The 19291-nt window shown below is 49.4% G+C and overlaps 1 protein-coding gene across 1 annotated transcript; it reads right to left on the reverse strand.

The window, feature by feature from the left end:
- Positions 1–825: 825 nt before the first annotated feature.
- MCAT (malonyl-CoA-acyl carrier protein transacylase) lies at positions 826–12302 on the reverse strand. Its single transcript, XM_020883039.2, has 4 exons — positions 11825–12302; positions 10410–10497; positions 5010–5227; positions 826–2101 (listed from the first exon to the last, which is right to left on the reverse strand). The coding sequence occupies exons 1-4, from the start codon at positions 12251–12253 to the stop codon at positions 1673–1675; spliced, it is 1164 nt and encodes a 387-aa protein (XP_020738698.2). The 5' UTR covers positions 12254–12302; the 3' UTR covers positions 826–1672.
- Between the last annotated feature and the right edge of the window lie 6989 nt (positions 12303–19291).

Raw genomic sequence — 19291 nt, forward strand, 5'->3', positions numbered from 1 at the left:
TGGGAAAGATTGAAGGCAGGAGGACAAGGAGATGACAGAGGATGAGATGGTTGGATGGCATCACTGACTCAATGGACATGAGTCTGAGTAAACTCCGAGAGTTGGTGATGGACAGGGAGGCCTGGCGTGCTGCGATTCATGGGGTCACAGAGTTGGACATGACTGAGCGACTGAACTAAACTGAGTAAAACAAAGTTTTAAGAAATAGTTCTTCATTGTGCTCCAAAGAGCATGCAAACCTAGGCCTTGGTGAAACAAGGATCTGTGGCAGTGATTCTCAGCTGTGGGAGGGCTGTGGACACGGGTGGGCGTGTCTGGGGTCACAATGACCAGAAGTGCGACTGGCATGGAATCACTAGGCGCCAGGACAGCAGCCCACGAGCACATGACCATCCCACACAGTGAAGGCTGGTTCTGCTCAAAGACCAACAGCACTCTAGTTGAGAACCACAAAATTAAAAATGAGAGACCCTTAGGAGCTTGGGGTTCGCAGATACAAAGTGCTGCATATAAAATAGATAAAACACAAGATTGTACCGTACAGCACAAGCAACAATATTGTTATCCTGTGACTAAACCATCATGGAAAGGAATATGAAAAAGAATGTATATATATTAATATATGTAACTGAATCACTTTGCTGTACCCCAGAAATTAATACAACAGTGTAGATTAACTAGACTTCAATTAATTAAAAAAGAGACACCCTACCCAGGGTTTGACGCATGCCTACACGACAGTCACGTTTAAACCCGAGCTCAGACATTTCATCCCCAGTGAGATTTTCCCAGTATCATTGTGTAATGAAAAAGCCACCCTGGAAGTTGAGAACTGATCGCATTTAATACTGACATTAGGAGCAGGCCCCTGCGCGTGCTCCCGTTGTGGAGCAGACTGAGGATACGCTCAGAGGGCGGCCCAAGCTGGACGCGGCCCTGGGCACACAGCAGGCACGCTGACTGCAGTTGAAGGGGTGACGTGGGGGTGGGGGAGGACGCATGGCCCCCAGCTGCCCTCCCCACGCCGCTCCCGCCTCGCTAAAGGACCTTCCTCCCCACCAAGGCAGACGCCACTCGCTCCCTGGCACGCAGTAGGCACTCGAGGCTTTCTGTTGGGAAGTAAACACATGGGGTACCATCTCCCAACTGTTGAGTGATGGGGACAGAATGGCTGCCAAGGCCCGCTGGGTCCTAAAGCCCTTTGGATTCAGGGGGCACAGGCGCTAAGGTTTTGGCTGCATCGTGTCCAGAGGAGGCTGGGCCAGCAGAGGAGGGTGTCTGGTGCTGGCCTCAAGCCATGGCCCACGGCGCCCACACGGCCGCAGGCCAGGCCTTCCCGGGCCTCAGAACACTTCTGCCTATGGAGGAGCCGCCTGGGGCCTGGGGAGGCGACGTGGTCTGCCCAGGAGGCAGGGGTGGTACCCACCGGTCTGCACAGAACCAGCACATTGCAGCTCCCCAGCGCTCAGACATGTTTCAAGGGCGGGAGAGACGGACACCGGCGTGTGAAGAAACACTCGTTTCTAGTGCTTTCCACAGGGCATTCAAAGCACACTACCCTCCCGCTCACGTAGAGGCGGCGGCCTGGCAGGAAGGCCAGGCTGGGCTCAGCTCCCCGGAGCCCGAGTCCTCCTCGGCCACAGCCCGTCCACGCCAGGGTCCGCGGGAGGCCCTACAGCGGCTGCTCTGGGTCCTCGTCGGCCTCCAGCACCTCCACGTGACTGTAGGACCTCCAGGCCTGCAGGTTACAGCTCTTGAGGATGGTGCCCAGCTGCTTCCCAGGCCCCACCTCGAACGTTCGGGGGAACGCGGTGCCCTTCTTCCTCTCGTATATGGCGTGCATCGTCTGCTCCCACTTCACCGGGGAGACCAGCTGCCGGACCAGCAGTTTCTGGATGTGTTTGGCATGCATGTATTTGTTCCCGTCGACGTTCGAGTGCACGGAAACCAGGGGCTTCTTGACATCAATCGCCTTTAACACCTGCGCCAGAGGCTCCACGGCCGGCTCCATGAGGCTGGTATGGAACCCACCGCTAACTGGCAACATCTTGGTGCGTCTGAAGTGATACTTAGAGGAATTCTTCTGGAGAAACTGCAGAGCCTGGGAGAAACGAGAAGGGAGGTGTAAGCCAAGCGAATTTCAGGGGAAGAAACACGCAGCGAGGCGGTCACCACTGACCAACGTCATCAGTCCTCCGTAGAGAATATGTGTATCTCTACACACCCACGCGTGTATTTCACCCTGCACAGTTGCAAAGTCGGTGTCCCGGAAGCCCCTCTGACCATTTGCATGCCCCGCCAGGGTAGGTGACCACCCTGGGCCTCAAAGAGAGCTGAGGCCGGGAAACGCAGTCCTGTCCCAGCTCCGTCACTCACTGGCTCAGTGGCCCCAGGCAAGTCTCTGAACTTCCTTTATTCCATCCGTGAAGTAAGCACAATTTCATCTACTTCATAGACTGCTGGGAAGTGACCAGACAGGAGGTGTGGAAGGATCTGATACACAATAAAAGCGCCATCTAATCCTGCTACTCATCATAACTGCTAAAGCTTGTTTCCTTGTTACTCTGTAAACTTCAAGATGACAATTCAAGAGGCTCCGAGTCTCATCTCACAATCCAGGGTCTGAAAGCTCTCATCTGGGGCTTCTCTAGAGAAGACCAAAGTCTCCTTCCCTGCAGCCTGAAGTCTCTCCCCAAAGGCTCCTCTGGGACTAACAGGCCCAGACTCAGAACCACAACATACTTGGCAAGTATCTTTAAAACAGTGTATATTTTAAGAGATCCTGCGCCCTCAGGACACAGCCCAAGACCTACGACCCTGACAGCCCTTCCCCAGGATCCAGCAAAGGGCTTCCTATGCACTAAACCGTCTGCTGCGTCCCTCCAACCTGACGCCACCCATGGCCTGCTCAGAAGCTGGGCCAGCTGATCCCAAAGACTCAAGGAAAGTCATGGGAGCTGAACGACCTTGGGAAGTTTTGCTTTCTCCATCTCTACCTCAATTTCCTCACCTGCAAAATAGTTATCTCAGGACTGCGATAACAACCATGCCTCGCATACAAGCCCTACAAAAGGGTTAGCAATTACTGCCTTGTTACCGAGCCCTGGGATTGGTAACACGAAAAAATACAGCTGGGTAGCTCTCTGTGCCCACAAAGGGGAGATGGGGCTAATATTTTCAGTTGGATGGTGCTTGTTTGGCCCGCTCCATGGGCCCCGCCCTGCAGGAATGCAGCCTGTGCCCAGGCAAGGCCGGTGCAGCCCGTGGCTCATAAGAGGTCACTAGCCTGTGCCCCGAAGTCTGTCTATTCCACACCAAGGTCACTGAGCTGTCTGAGCCCTGGAGCAAAAGCCACGTGGAACAGAGCCCAGCACAGCGAACCGTCACGGAGGGTGATGTACGGGTGTGGGCAACACAGAGGGGGCTGGGCTGTCACTGCAGCAGAGACCAGCCTGACCTGGTGCTTTCACGCCCAGGACCACGCTCCACCCGTCTCCATCACCCCGAGGGATGTGCCTCTGGTGCGTCTCACAGCGGCCTCGTGGACTCCACAGCCCAAGCCCTTCCCACCTCACCTGCAGCTGTCTGATCACCGGCCCCTATGGAGACAGCTACTCAAAGGCACCTCCTGCATCACGGCCGGGGTCTAAGTCTTTCTGGGGGAAGTCTCTGGACTCACCCCACTCGAGTTCCAGGCGTCAAGGCCACAGTCCCAGAGTCCAGAGGCTCCTGTGCCTGGCGCTCAGCCCAGGCCCGGGTCTAGCAGAGGGCAAGCTGTTCCACATCGACCGCTGGGAAGAGCTCCGCTGCCCGGGGGGCCTGCTGCACCCGAGCTCTTTGCTACAGTACTTCCCGTGGCACCAAAAGGCTGAATCTGGGAAGCCTGGGAGTCGCCACCTGGACTGGATGCCCACCTGTCTGGGAGCCCGAGAGGGAGACACCTGCCCCTCCTGGCCCATTCCAGGCTTCCTTCTAAGGTTACTAGTGGGAATGAATAGCCAGCTCTGTGATGAACTTGGGGCCACTGCAGCTGATCTTCCCGTCATCTCAGAAGGGCCCCAGGAGGAACCCGCTGGCTCTCCCTGATTCAGAGAAGATACAGAAGGATCCCTGTACACCAGCCGGCAAGGCCTCACCGAGGGGAGGCGCCCAGCACGGCTGAGTGTAGAACAGACGTGAGCCCTCCTCCCGCCTCCACCAGCACGGGCACTGGCCTCTCTGCCTCAGCTTCCTGCAGCTAAGCCACCCTGGTCAGAACACAGGACCAGCCCTGAGGACTGGATGAGCTGAGCCAAGACGGGGCAGCACCAGCCTGACTTCTGCACCCCACAGGCCCCAGCCGGGCTCACAGAACTACCCCTTCTGTTCGGGGCGCCTCCTGGCCTGGGATGCCCCTGCTCTTGGCAACCCCACCCTCTGTGCAGTGCCTCCTGGGGCCGCATCCTTGGGCCATCTGGTAGCCAGCCTGACCCCTACAGTGCCCTGAGACCTGGAGTCTTCCGTTCACAGCCAGCCTTCCTTTGACGGCAGGATCCCTGGCTGATCTGTGTGTCCTCTACCCGAGAAAGGATGTCGGCAGTGGGTGGAAGGATGGACAGAGGAAAGGGTGCAAAAACAGACACCTCAGGAAAAGCAGAGCAGGGCACAGCAACCCAGCAGGAGACAGCTGCTCCTCTGAGGACGCGAGGCCATGAGAGGCTGTGAGGAGGCCAGAGCGTATCACAGAGAGGCCCTGCTGATGACTCGGTTCAGCCCCTTTACCTTCCACGTGGGCTGGGGATTTGCCCAGGGTCCCGTCTTCCCTCATCCCTGGAGCACGTGGCGGAGTGGGGACACTACCCAGCCTCTCTCTGGAGCGCTCGCTCCACCACACACGCCGGCCCTCAGATACTTCCCAATACCAGGGCTGAGCAGAGCGCTCACTAGGCTCGGCGGGCCGCCGGGTACGCAGTAATTCCACCTTCTGCACCGGACCGGGCTCTAGGAAGGCTGCTCCCACCAACACCAACCTCCAGGTGTCCTGAGATCACCCTGCAGTCAGGAAAGAGGTAGTTGGACACCTCGCACACAGGGTTCTCTATGCCCCGAGTCCTGCAGTGTTCCTGGGCTTCCAGACAGGCGACGGTGAACTTGGACTGACGCTGGCCAAGGACGGAAAGCATACCACTGGGGACGGCTTTCGAGGCTTCCTGCATGGCCTCAGCTCGAATTTTCACTGCATACAGACCTACGTGGAGAGAAGTACATTTGGAAAAATCAGGGCACGTGATGGAGAAGGGAAGCCCAGACCTGAGGAACAAAGTGAACTGCACGCTGTGCGCTGCAGACGCGGGCACTGGGGTCCATCACCAGCCTGCAAGCCGCCGCTCTAAGGACCTGACTGCACAGAGACGGTCCCCAACCAGCAGGGAGCAAGGGACAGTCCCGGCACAGTATGGATGAACCCACAGAGCTGCCTGCCTGACAGCTGGCTGGTGCAGGACGGCGGTTCTTAAACACGGTGATTCCCCCCAGGGCGGTGTCTGGAAACAGCTTTTGATCATCGGGGTGGTGGTGGGGGCCACTGACATCTAGTGGGCACAGGCCAGGCATGCGGTTCAACAGCCTACGATAAACAGCCTCCAAGTAAGGGTCATCTGATCCAAAACGTCAATAGTGCTGCTGAGAAGCCCTGGCACTTTGAGCTGCATCACTTAAAGGAAGTCACGACCTCCTTCTAGGCCAAATTTCTGGCTAGTACAATGAAGATAATAATATCTAGCCTGCCTGAACTGTAGTGAAAACTGAGAACTACAAATTATTTCAGAGAAACGGCGCTGAACAAGGAAAATAATTAAGAATCTTTAGATGCTTGGAATAATGTACAAACTACAAACAAGTACATGAATTTTAATAACATAATTATCGTAAATCAAGCATGACTGCCCTCACTGGAGAGCTCGACACTGGCAAGGCAGATGAGCTAGAAAGCAGGGCTCCGGGCTCAGTGTGGCTCAAGTATGAAGTGGGAGGACAGGGCTGTGTGCCCGGGGAGGCAGCTCCCGTGATCGTGATGTGAGAATGGACTGAACACGATTCACAACAGCCAGGACACGGAAACAGCCTGTGTCCACAGGTGAACGGATAAAGAAGACGTGGTGCGTATATATACAATAGAGTGCCACTCAGCCACTAAAGAGAATGAAATAAAGCCATCTGCGGCAACATGGATGGACCTAGAGACTACCATGCTAAGTGAAGTAAGTCAGAAAGACAAGTACCATATGGTATCAGTCACATGTGGAATCTAAAATACGACACAGGGGGACTTCTCTGATGATTCAGTGGTTAAGCATTTGCCTTCCAATGCCAGGGACGCAGGTCTGAACCCTGGTAGGGCAACTAGCATTCCGCATGCGGCAGGGCAACTAAGCCACAACTAGAGAGACGCCCACGCGCTATAACAAAGAGCTGATGCAGCCAAAAATAAATAAATAAAATATGAAAACAACAACTAAAAAGACCCCAACACCAATGAACACGCCTCAGAAACAGACTCAGATACAGAGAACAGACCACTTGTGGCCGCCAAGGGTGAGGGGAGGTGGGGCAGAGGAGGACTGAGAGTTTGGGACTCGCAGACGCCAACTATGATGCACGGGGACACACGCAACATCCTGTGATAAGCCACAGGTAAATGAAGATGAAAAGGTATGTATGTATAACTGAATCACTTCACTGAAGAGCAGAAGTTGACACAACATTGTAAATTCACTATAGTTCAGTAAAAACTGAAGAAAAAAGAATGGACTGCAATTACTGGATAGCATCACCCTGGTCCTGGGCCTGCTCCCTGGTGGGGAAGAGATGATCAGACCAAGAAGCAGTTAAGGGACAAGTCCAGGGTTTGATGGGACAACAAGGTCAGAGGAACAAACCCTGCACCCTTTCTCTCAACACATCTTCATTCTCCCAGCACTGTGTATGTCTGTGCTGGAGTTTTAGCCCCTTACACAAGCAGAACTGTGGAGGAAACACATTAAGAGCCCGTGTTAGGAGGCAGGAGAGCATACACAGAAACGTGGATACCTTCCCAGGCAGGCATTAGATAACTGCAAACTGTCAAGGGAAAAAACACATGTCAATAATTCTGCAAATTTTGTACACATTCAACTATATTTCTATAAAGTATCTTTATTAGGATGAAGAAATATGAAAAATTTTTTCACTTTCTTGACCAGGCTTTCTTTCTATAATGCATTTTTAAAAAAGAGGTGAAATTCACATAAAATATAACCAGTTTTGAGTGCACAAATGCAGCGGTATTTGTGGTATCCAGAATGTACAGGACCTTCCTGGTGGTCCAGTGGTGAAGAATCCACCAGCGCAGGCTGGGACACAGGTTCAATCCGTGGTCTGGGAAGCTTCCACATGCTGTCAGGCAGCTAGGCTTGTAGGCAGCAGCTACTGAGTCCACACCCCAGAGCCGGTGCGCCGCAACTGGAGACAAGCCCCGTGCAGCAACAAAGACACGGCACGGCCAAAAACACCTTCCCATCAGCCCACAAACACCCCACCCGCACCGAGCAATCGCTCTCCATTTCTCCTTCCCTCCACCCACTGTAACCTCTAATCTGTTGTCTCCATGAATTTATGTATTCCGGACATTTCATATAAAAATAAGTGAGTTTTGTGTCTGGCTTCTGTCACCTAGCATGTTTCTGATGTTCATCCACACTGCCACATCAGTATTTTCTTTCTTTTTATGGCTGAATAATATTCCACTGGTTCAATCTAACACAATTTGTTTATCCACTCATCTGATTATGGACATTTGGATCATTTCTACCTTTTGGAAATTAATATGAATAACACTGTTACAAACATCTCTGTACAAGTTTTCCAGTGTGGACATGTGTTTTCATTTCTTAGGTACAGACCTGTGAGCAGAACTACTGGGTCACAAAGTAATTCCATGTTTAACTTGAGGACCCACCAAACTGTTTCCACAATGGCTGCATTGCTTTATATTTCATCAGTGTGTGAGGTTCCTACATCCTTCCCAACACTTACTATTTTCCTCTTGTTTTTTAAATTAAAGCCATCCTGGTGGGCATGAAGTGGTACCTCACTATGGTTTTGATTTGCATTTCCCTAATGGGTGGTGGTCTGGCATTCCCATCTCTTTAAGAATTTTCCACAGTTTGTTGTGATACACACAGTCAAAGGCTTTGGCATAGTCGATAAAACAGAAGTAGTTGTTTTTTTGGAACTCTCTCACTTTTTTAATGATCCAACAGATGTTGGCAATTTGATCTCTGGTTCCTCTGCCTTTTCTAAATCCAGCTTGAGCATCTGGAAGTTCATGGTTCACATACTGTTAAAGCCTGGCATGGAGAATTTTAAGCATTACTTTACTAGCATGTGAGATGAGTACAACTATGTGGTAGTCTGAGCATCTTTGGCATTGCCTCTCTTTGGGACTGGAATGAAAACTGATCTTTTCCAGTCCTGTGGCCACCACTGAGTTTTCCAAATTTGCTGGCATACTGACTGCAGCACTTTCACAGAATCATGTTTTAGGATTTGAAATAGCTCAGCTGGAATTCCATCACCTCCACTAGCTTTGCTCATAGTGATGCTTCCTAAGGCCCACTTGACCTCATATTCCAGAATGTCTAGCTCTAGATGAGTGATCATACCAGCATGATTATCTGGGTCATGAAGATCTTTTCTATATAGTTATTCTATGTATTCTTGCCACCCTTTCTTAATATCTTCTGCTTCTGTTAGGTCCATACCATTTCTGCCCTTTATTGCGCCCATCTTTGCATAAAATGTTCCCTTGGTATCTCTAATTTTCTTGAAGGGATCTCTAGTCTTTCCAACAAGCTATGGAAAATTCTTAAAGAAATGGGAATACCAGACCACCTGACCTGCCTCCTGAGAAATCTGTATGCAGGTCAGGAAGCAACAGTTAGAAGTGGACATAGAACAACAGACTGGTTCCAAATTGGGAAAGGAGTATGTCAAGGCTTATATTGTCCCCTTGCTTCTTTAACTTATATGCAGAGAACATCATACAAAATGCCAAGCTGGATGAAGCACAAGCTGGAATCAAGATTTCCAGGAGAAATAGCAACAACCTCAGATATGCATATGACACCACACTTATGGCAGAAAGCGAGAAAGAACTAAAGAGCCTCTTCATGAAACTGAAAAAGGAGAGTAAAAAGTTGGCTTAAAACTCAACATTCAGAAAACTACGATCATGGCATCTGGTCCCATCACTTGATGGCAAATAGATGGGGAGACAGTGGAAACAGTGAGAGACTTTATTTTCTTGGGCTCCAAAACCACTGCAGATGGTGACTGCAGCCATGAAATTAAAAGACACTTGCTCCTTGGAAGAAAAGCGATGACCAACCTAGACAGCATGTTAAAAAGCAAAGACACTACTTTGCCAACAAAGGTCTGTCTAGTCAAGGTTATGGTTTTTTCCAGTAGTCATGTATGGATGTGAGAGTTGGACCATAAAGAAAGCTGAGCGCTGAAGAATGGATGCTTTTGAACTGTGGTGTTCGAGAAGACTCTTGAGAGTCCCTTGGACAGCAAGGAGATCCAACCAGTCCATCCTAAAGGAAATCAACCCTGAATATTTATTGGAAGGACTGATGTTGAAGCTGAAACTCCAACCCTTTGGCCACCTGATGCGAAGAATTGACTCATTTGAAAAGACCGTGATGCTGGGAAAGATTGAAAGCGAGAGGAGAAGGGGATGACAGAGGATGAGATGGTTGGATGGCATCACCGACTCAATGGACATGAGTTTGAGTTTGAGTAAGCTCCGGGAGTTCATGAACAGGGAAGCCTGGTGTGCTGCAGTCCATGGGGTCGCAAAGAGTCGGACATGACTGAGCAACTGAACTGAACTGAATGAATGGTGATATTGCACATCTTGTCATATACTCTTTGGTTCTTTGTAGATCTTAAGAGACATGTCTATTCAAGTCCTTTGTACTTAACTATAAGCAAAATGTTTACCTGTTTACACACAAAAACCTTAAGAAATGAAACTAATCTCAAGATCAAACACTGATTTACTCTCTTTCACTTAATGAGTACCTACTGAGCATCTACCACATGACAGGCACTGGAGGTCCACGAGTGGACCAAGAATGCACAGAAACAGTGGGACAGACAGAAAAGCAAGATGCTTTCACAAGACTACAAGGAGAAAGAAATTCCCTGATGAATCGTTCAAGCTTAAAATCAGCTGAGGTCTGGTCCTCAGATCCCACTGTCATCTCCACCCATGTGTCCCCTTCTCTAACCGAGTAGGTCCAGAATTGTTTCTGGCAGTGCCCCTTTCCTCAGTGGGCCCTGCAAGACAACACCCCGTGCATGAAATCAATCCCCTTCCCGTGTACCTTCAGAAAACTCCATGGCTCCAGCAAACACTAGGGCTGCAAATTCTCCCACACTGAATCCAGCAGCAGCAACACAGTTCTCAATAACCTGCAGGGACAGATGCAGAAGAACATGAGGCCGCATTCTCGGGGGAGTTCAGTCTGGGGCTCTGCACTTGCGCGCTGACGGTGTCCAGTGGCTCAGTGAGCCAGGGTCTGCTGGCCTGATGCTCCAGCTGGAGGACAACACACTGAAGTGGCCTCGAACATCACTGACCAGCCCTTTACTGATGAGGAACTTCCCTGGCAGTGGAGGTCAAACCCTGCCGTTGGACTCTGTGGATAAGCTGTGACTCCAACCCAGGGCTCTGGATTCTCCTGCTTCTGCCTCTCAGGCCGATGGAGACACAGGGCACTAAGTACAGAAGTTAACCGCATGACCTTCAGAGTCACAGAGAGCAGGATCTGATGCTCAGCCTGGGAGAGTTCCCTAACCTCCTTGCCTCAGTTATCTCATCTGTGAAATGGGCAGAGCAGACCTACCCCCACAGGGTTGCTAAGAGAGAATTACATGGAGATAAGAGCTCTAAATCGCTCAGCACAGACCTGGCCCAGGATAATTACTGGATGAATGTTATTATCACGACTTCACAGGACCCCTCAAGCTAATTACTATCTCTGCCGTCCTCTTTCCCCATCCATAAAATAATGCTACCAACCTCACAAGGTTGTGGTGAGGATGAAATGGGGTAAAGCTCTGTCTTAACATGTTTTGATATTAAATCATCCCACAACTTCAAGTGAAGGGATACTTTCATCATCTTCTCAACGACCCTTCATAAAGGTTCATCCTTCTAAAACCGTTTAGTAATTCATTAAATGATTAAGGATCACTTACAATCGAAACCCAGCCCTTCATCCCCTTCACACACTAGGCAATTTTCACAGTATATTTTATTCTCTGCTATCTATCTCCCTGCAAGGAGATCCAACCAGTCCATCCTAAAGGAAATCAGCCCTGAATATTCATTGGAAGGACTGATGCTGAAGCTGAAACTCCAATGGTCTGGCCATCTGATGCGAAGAATGGACTCACTGGAAAAGACCCTGATGCTGGGAAAGATTGAAGGCGGGAGGGAGACCACAGAGGATGAGATTGGTTGGATGGCATCCCCGACGCGATGGGCAAGAGTTTGAGTAAGCTCCGGGAGTTCATGAACAGGGAAGCCTGGCGTGCTGCAATCCATGGGGTCACAAACAGTCGGACACGACTGAGCGACTGAACTGATCTATCTCCCTGCCCTAATACGCAAACACCGATTCTCGTTTTGCTCACGCCACTTTATCTCTTGCGCCTACAACAGCGCCTGGCACAGGTGGGACCTCAGGAAGGACCTGCCAAACCGAAGTCGGACGCGGGGAGCCCGGGGCCTCACCGCCGGTTGCAGGTGATGCAGTTTCTCCACGGCGGCCAGCGAAGCCACGAAGACAGCGGGCTGGCAGTGCACGGTGCGGTCCAGGGCCTCCTGCGGCCCGCGCAAGCTCAGCTCCAGCAGGTCGTAGCCGAGCAAGCGGCGGGCGGCGTCGTAAAGCTCGCGGACGCGCGGGTAGCGGAGCAGCCCGCGGCCCATGCCCACCACCTGGCTGCCCTGGCCGGGGAAGAGCAGCACAGAGCACTGGCCCGGCTCCCGCCGTCCCGCCGCCGCCTCCGCGTCCCGGGACCCTCCGTCCGCCGCGGTCGCCTCTCGCAGCAGCGCCGCCACGTCCACAGCAGCCGGCGGAGGCCGCGGCCAGTTCGAGAAGCCGCGGCGGCCGCTCACGCTTCGGGCCCAGGCCCGGGCGGCCCGTGCGACCCGGACACTCATGGTGAGGGAACCCGGCCCCCAAGCGCGTCACCGGGGCGACCGAGGCCCGACATCCGGCGGCGTGGCGCGGTCCTTGACGTATTTCCCGCCGGGCGGGCCGAGGCACCAGCGGGGAGAAAGGTTCCGCAGGTACTAGTTCCCGCCCAGGCTGTGAAACTGGTGCCTGGGCTCTGGGGATCCGTGGGGCACTTGCTAATTTAAACCCGCGCGGGAAAGAAGAAAACAGCACACCGCACCCTGAGACCTCATAAACATTTATGGACTAAGCAACTTAGCGCAATGTAATATTCAACCTAGCGATGGAAAAGTGCTTGAAACGTTTCCATGTTCTTTATTGTCTTTGATTAAGCACCAGTGCTGGGCTCTCTTTTATGTTAATAATTCCTGCAGCCCAGACGCTGTAAGCTTTCAACAAACATCTGTTACACTGAACAGAGCCCTGGGTATTTTTCAAATATTAGCCTGTTTTAATTCCTCACAGTAACGCTATGGTTACTTTGGCCTTGGAGTACAGAATGAAGCAGGGCAAAGGCTAACAGAGTTCTGCCAAGAGAAGGCACTGGTCATAGCAATCACCCTCTTCCAACAACACAAGAGAAGACTCTACACATGGACATCACCAGGTGGTCAATGCTGAAATCAGATTGATTATATTCTTTGCAGCCAAAGATGGAGAAGCTCTATACAGTCAGCAAAAACAAGTCCGGGAGCTGACTGTGGCTCAGATCATGAACTCCTTATTGCCAAATTCAGACTTAAATTGAAGAAAGTAAGAAAAACCACTAGACCATTCAGGTATGACCTAAATCAAATCCCTTACAGTGGAAGTAAGAAATAGATTTAAGGGACTAGATCTGATAGAGTGCCTGATGAACTATGGATGGTGGTTCATGACACTGTATAGGAGGCAGGGATCAAGACCATCCCCCCAAAAAAGAAATGCAAAAAAGCAAAATAGCTGTCTGAGGAGGCCTTACAAACAGCTGTGGAAAGAAGAGAAGTGAAAAGCAAAGGAGAAAAGGAAAGATATACCCATTTGAATGCAGAGTTCCAAAGACTAGTAAGGAGAGATAAGAAAGCCTTCTTCAGTGATCAGTGCAAAGAAATAGAGGAAAACAATAGAATGGGAATGACTAGAGATCTCTTCAAGAAAATTAGAGATAGCAAGGGAACATTTCATGCAAAGATGGGCACAATAAAGGACAGAAATGGTAGGGACCTAACAGAAGCAGAAGATATTAAGAAGAGGTGGCAAGAATACACAGAATAACGATACAAAAGTGATTTTCACGACCCAGATAATCATGATGGTATGATTACTCACCTAGAGCCAGACATCCTGGAATGTGAAGTCAAGTGGGCCTTAGGAATCATCGCTATGAACAAAGCTAGTGGGGGTGATGGAATTCCAGTTGAGCTGTTTCAGATCCTAAAAGATGATACTGTGAAAGTGCTGCACTTAATATGTCAGCAAATTTGGAAAACTCAGCAGTGGCCACAGGACTGGAAAAGGTCAGTTTTCATTCCAATCCCAGAGAAAGGCAATGCCAAAGAATGCTCAAACTACCACACAATTGCATTCATCTCACATGCTAGTAAAGTAATGCTCAAAATTCTCCAAGCCAAGTTTCAACAGTACATGAACTGTGAACTTCCAGATGTTCAAGCTGGTTTTAGAAAAGGCAGAGGAACCAGAGGTCAAATTGCCAACATTTGTTGGATTATCGATAAAGCAAGAGAGTTCCAGAAAAACATCTATTTCTGCTATTGACTATGCCAAAACCTTTGACTGTGTGGATCACCACAAATTGTGGAAAATTCTTCAAGAGATGGGAATACCAAACCACCTGACCTGCCTCTTGAGAAATCTGTATGCAAGTCAAGAAGCAACAGTTAGAACTGGACATGGAACAACAGACTGGTTCCAAATAGGAAAAGGAGTATGTGAAGGCTGTATATTGTCATCCTGCTTATTTAACTTATATGTAGAGTACATCATGAGAAATGCTGGGCTGGAAGAAGAACAAGCTGGAATCAAGACTGCCAGGAGAAATATCAATAACCTCAGATATGCAGATGACACCACCCTTATGACAGAAAGTGAAGAAGAACAAAAGAGCCTCTTGATGAAAGTGAAAGAGGAGAGTGAAAAAGTTGGCTTAAAGCTCAACATTCAGAAAACTAAGATCATGGAATCCGGTCCCATCACTTCATGGAAAATAGATGGGGAAACAGTGAGAGACTTCATTTTTTGGGCTCAAAAATCACTGCAGATGGTGACTGCAGCCATGAAATTAAAAGACTCTTACTCCTTGGAAGAAAAGTTATGACCAACCTAGACGGCATATTAAAAAGCAGAGATATCACTTTGCCAACAAAGGTCTGTCTAGTCAAGTTTATGTTTTTTTCCAGTAGTCATGTATGGATGTGAGAGTTGGACTATAAGGAAAGCTGAGGGCCGAAGAATGGATGCTTTTGAACTGTGGTGTTGGAGAAGACTCTTGAGAGTCCCTTGGACAGCAAGGAGATCCAACCAGTCCATCCTAAAGGAGATCAGCCCTGAATATTCATTGAAAGGACTGATGTTGAAGCTGAAACTTCAATACTTTGGCCACTTGATGCGAAGAACTGACTTATTTGAAAAACCCTGATGCTGGGAAAGACTGAAGGCTGGAGGAGAAGGGGATGACAGAGGATGAGATGGTTGGATGGCATCACTGACTCAATGGACATGAGTTTGAGTAAACTCCGGGAGTTGGTGATGGACAGGGAGGTTTGGTGTGTGAGTCCGACGTGACTGAGCTACTGAACTGAACTGAATGCTCTGGTAAATAGGTGCTATTATTATCCTCAATTTATACATGCTGGATCCTTGGGTTGGGAACATCCTTAGGAGAAAGGAAGGGCTACCCCCTCCAGTATTCTGGCCTGGAAAATTCCATGGACAGACGAACCTGGTAGGCTACAGTCCATGGGGTCGCAAAGAGTCAGACATAACTGAGTGACTTTCATTTTCACTTTTCAGACAAAGTCTCAAAGGTTGAGTGGCAGATGGTTAGTGACAGAAGGAGGACTGGAGATTGGGATTATCTGGTTTCTGGGTGGTGGTGCCAGACTCGGTTAGAGAGAATCTGATTCTGAACTCACCTGTATCTACACCCCTTTCCTCCCCTGCCAGCCTCTAAGGAGCTCTGGACACACACACGCGCGCACACACACACACACACACACACACACCCCGGACACACACAGGCTCACTCACTCCACATCTCAGACTGAGAAAGATCTAGGTGGACTCACATCATCATCTCCCAAGTGAGCTTGTCCTGAGAAAAGAATCAGATGAGCAAAGACATAGCTCTTAGGACATGTGCAGGCCCCTTGCTTTTGACACAGAAAAGATGGAAATGAGGTGCATATCCAACTAGAGGTGATTAGTTAATGATGGTAAGTCCATACAATGCTGTGTCCTCAAAGATGTGGAAGAGATTTTCAGGTTAAGACATAAACAGAGGACACGCTGCCCCCAGAAGCCCATCAACCCACAGAAGAGGAGTCTTCTAAAGACATAAACCACAGGACAGAGAAAACAGGAAAGGGGGCCCTAGCAACAGAATCTCTTCCAGCTAGGGAGCAGGATGCCCAGTATTACCTGATTTAGCAGACTGCAGACAGCTGAGAGCTGAGAACCAGCCCTTATTCATACAACAGAATTCTCAAATGCTTAGGAACTGGCAGCGCTAGCCACTTGTAGATCTAAGGGTTAAAAAGACTGAGATAGAACTATTTGAAGGTGTCTTTGAAGGCAACAGATCTTTAGATATCTTTTCTTTCTCTAGCTCTCCCTCATTCTGGCAAATTCTTAGCTTTGGTAAGGGCTAGGCAAGCAAGGGACAGGGGTGAATGTGAGGACTGTCCCAGAACAGTGGGTACTGACTGCTGAATGCAGAGACTCTGCCCATGCTCCCCCGATCTGGGCTCCCAGAAATGTGCAGCCAGACCCCTACCCTCCAGGCGAGAGCTGGAGGGCCCTTGGGGACTGTGACCAGTCCAAGAAGAAAATCCTAAAGATACTGACAGGGATGTCCCTGGTGGTCTAGTGGTTAAGAATTTGCCTTCCAATGCAGGAGATGATGGTTGGATCTCTGGTTGCCACAACCTGAGATTCTTCAAGCTGAGCAGAGCTACAGAAATTAAAAAATAACAACAATGCATAGGAATCAGAGACTATGATGGGAAGAGAAAGTAACTGTCTGAAGAAAGCTGCCCTTGAGCCTGCGTGCCACAACAGAAGATCTCACGGGCTGCAGCTGAGGCCCGACACAGCCAAAAATAAATAAACAAATATCTAACAAATAGGTGAGGATATTGACAGACAAGGAAGTTACCGAACAGCCACCAAGTTCAAGTCACAGTGAAGCTAATTCAACATACACCATCCGTAGACTTATTTTCCTTTTTCTTCTAATCATGAGCAGCCAGCCAAAGATCCCCAAACATCTGAGGAGAGCCTCTAACATACAGAAAAGTAAATAAATAAAACAACAGCAGGTGGGAATTCCCTGGTGGCCCAGTGGTTAGGACTTGGTGCTTTCACTGCTGTGGGCCATCTTCAGTCCCTGGTGGGGATTGAACTAAGATTCTGCAACTGTGCAGTGTGGCAAAGAATAAAAATAACAATAACAAAAATAAACCATAGCAACAATATAAAATAAAAAATAACAACAGCATGTCCTCTGTTGATGTCTTAACCTGAACATCTCTTCCACATCTCTGATAGGAATCAAAGACTATCTTGAGAGAAGAAAGTAATTGTTTTAAGAAAAGTACCCTTGATAACTGAGAGGTAAGTGAAGCCATTGCATCAGTGGTAAAAAAAAAAACAAAACAGGAAGTTTTTTTTTTAAAAGAACATTCAGAAAACAAACAAACCAAAAAACAGTGCCTTGGAAATAACAAATAAGACAGCAGAATTTAAAAAAATCAATAGAGGGATTTCCCTGGAGGTTCCATGCTTGAGGCTCCATGTTTCCAATGGAGGGGGCACTGGTCAGCTAACTAAGATCTCACATGCAAAAAAAAAAAATTAAGTAAAAAATTTAAAAAATCAATAGAGGGCCAGGAAGAGAAAGTTGAATAAACTTCACAAAAGTTTTTCCCCCTTTTCTTTTTTTTTTTTAAAAAAGCAAATTATGAGAAGTAGGAGAGGAAAGGAACTTAGAAGACCAGCCCAGGAAGTCCAGGATTCTGAGTAACAGGGATTCAAGAAAGAGAAGTGAGAAGGTGGAAGGTGGAAGGAAGGAAACCAAAACTTTTAATTTCTGAAAAATAAAGGATATGAGCGTCCTGAGAGTTGGCACCATGGATGAAATTAGACCCACATCGAGGAGTTATCAGTATGGAATTCCAGAACTCTGGGGACAATAAGCTTAAAACCACCCAGGAAGAACAAAACAGGTTTTACACAGAAAGGCTCAGAATGCAGAAGGGCTTCAGCTGGCTCATCAGTATGTCCTCATGATGCCGTGGGGCAAGGATCTCTAACTTGGAATTGTCACTCAGTCAAGCATCCTTCAAGTCAGCCATGGGATAGAACGCAAGCTCTCCGAAAAGGTACCTCCTCTGCGGTCTTTCTTAAGACTGCCTCCTGGAGGTTTCCCTGGTGGTCCGGTGGTTAGGAGCCCACCTGACAATGCAGGGGACACGTGTTTGATGCAAGAAGATTCCCCGTGCCATGGAGCAACAAAGCCTGTGCACCCCAACTCCTGGGTCTGTGCTCTAGGGCCCGAGCTCTGAAACAGGAGAGACCCCGCGATGAGAAGCCGGAGCACCACAGCTGGAGAGGAGCCCCGGCTCACCGCGACCAGAGAAAGACGTGCAGCAAAGAAGACCCAGCACAGCCAAGAAAAGAAACAAAAGCTGAATATCCGCAGAGCCTGCCTGGGCGCGCGTCCACCCTTGGCTGTCTCGGTCACTGTCTGATGAGCCTTGTTCTCCCCTCCATGTCCTGCTACCTGGCTCCGTAAAGGACACTGTTCCACGTCACAGAAGTGTCCACAGAAGTGCTCCTGAGAGCTGGACACAGGGGCAGTGAGCTCAAAAGCAAGAAGACAGACCACCCGCGCCTCTGACTGCTTTGTACTGAATGTCCACACCGCCGCCCTGCAGTACGCGCTGATAGGGGAGCCGCACCTCGGCCTTGCCCTCCGGCTGCCCCAGGGGACTCTTGTCAATGCTTAGGGAGGCTGAGGCCAGTCTGTACCCCAGAGAGTTCAATTTCATCTTCCCAGGGGTCTTCCCCTGGCCTGGCCGTTATGCCCACTCTCTCTAGCAGGCGAATCAGTATAAGGCTGTTTGATATATGCTTCTGTTTGCTTGAAACAGTTCACAATTAAGAGAAACAATGCAGACAAATGTTTGATGAAGTAGAAAGAGGTTTTTGATTTATTGTAAGGGGAAGAAAACAAATTTACAGAACCAATGACTGTACGGCCTGAAGGCATCCATGCAAAGGAACGTGTGTCTATATGCTTAGAAAAAGGCACAGAAAGACTCTCTTAAGTGTTGACGATGGGTGATGGGAGAGCAGGTGACTTTATTTTTTTCCTTTTTGTTTATATTTTCCAGTTCCTTTAAATACGAATTACTCATGTAAGAAGGTAAACACACAGATAAAACAGAGGGAAATAACTCCATCTGAATCACACTTGGAATTGAGAAGCCGAACGACACATTGCTTAAGAATGCAGGCGCCTAACCGACTGGCAAGCAGGGTAACCCTGTCACCTCTGAGCATTCTCTGGGGTTTGGGAGGGTGTTTTCCACGCCTCCTTCCTGGACTGACTGGGCTTTGCTTGTGTTGGAGCCGTCAGCCTTGGACATGTCGAGTTGCCCAGGATGAGGGGAAATGGGCGCACAGTCATGGAGGTGGGACAGGGTCAGGTAGTCGGGGCCTTGAGCATCAGGTAAAAGGCTTGGACTGGATCCTAAGGCATCCTAAGTGGGAGCCACAGAGGATCCTGAGCAGAGTCGGGGGGG

The sequence above is a fragment of the Odocoileus virginianus genome, chromosome 23 (assembly GCF_023699985.2).
Source record: "Odocoileus virginianus isolate 20LAN1187 ecotype Illinois chromosome 23, Ovbor_1.2, whole genome shotgun sequence".
Lineage (NCBI taxonomy): Eukaryota > Metazoa > Chordata > Mammalia > Artiodactyla > Cervidae > Odocoileus > Odocoileus virginianus.

Bases quoted from the DNA above. Each gene is read 5' to 3' on its own strand.
- MCAT (XM_020883039.2), bottom strand. From the start codon at position 12,253: ATGAGTGTCCGGGTCGCACGGGCCGCCCGGGCCTGGGCCCGAAGCGTG. The intron at 5,228-10,409 runs GTACACGGGAAG...CTCTCCACGTAG, and splicing joins AGCCATGGAGTTTTCTGAAG to GTCTGTATGCAGTGAAAATT. The intron at 2,102-5,009 runs GTTGGTGTTGGT...CGTTTCTCCCAG, and splicing joins TGATCTCAGGACACCTGGAG to GCTCTGCAGTTTCTCCAGAA.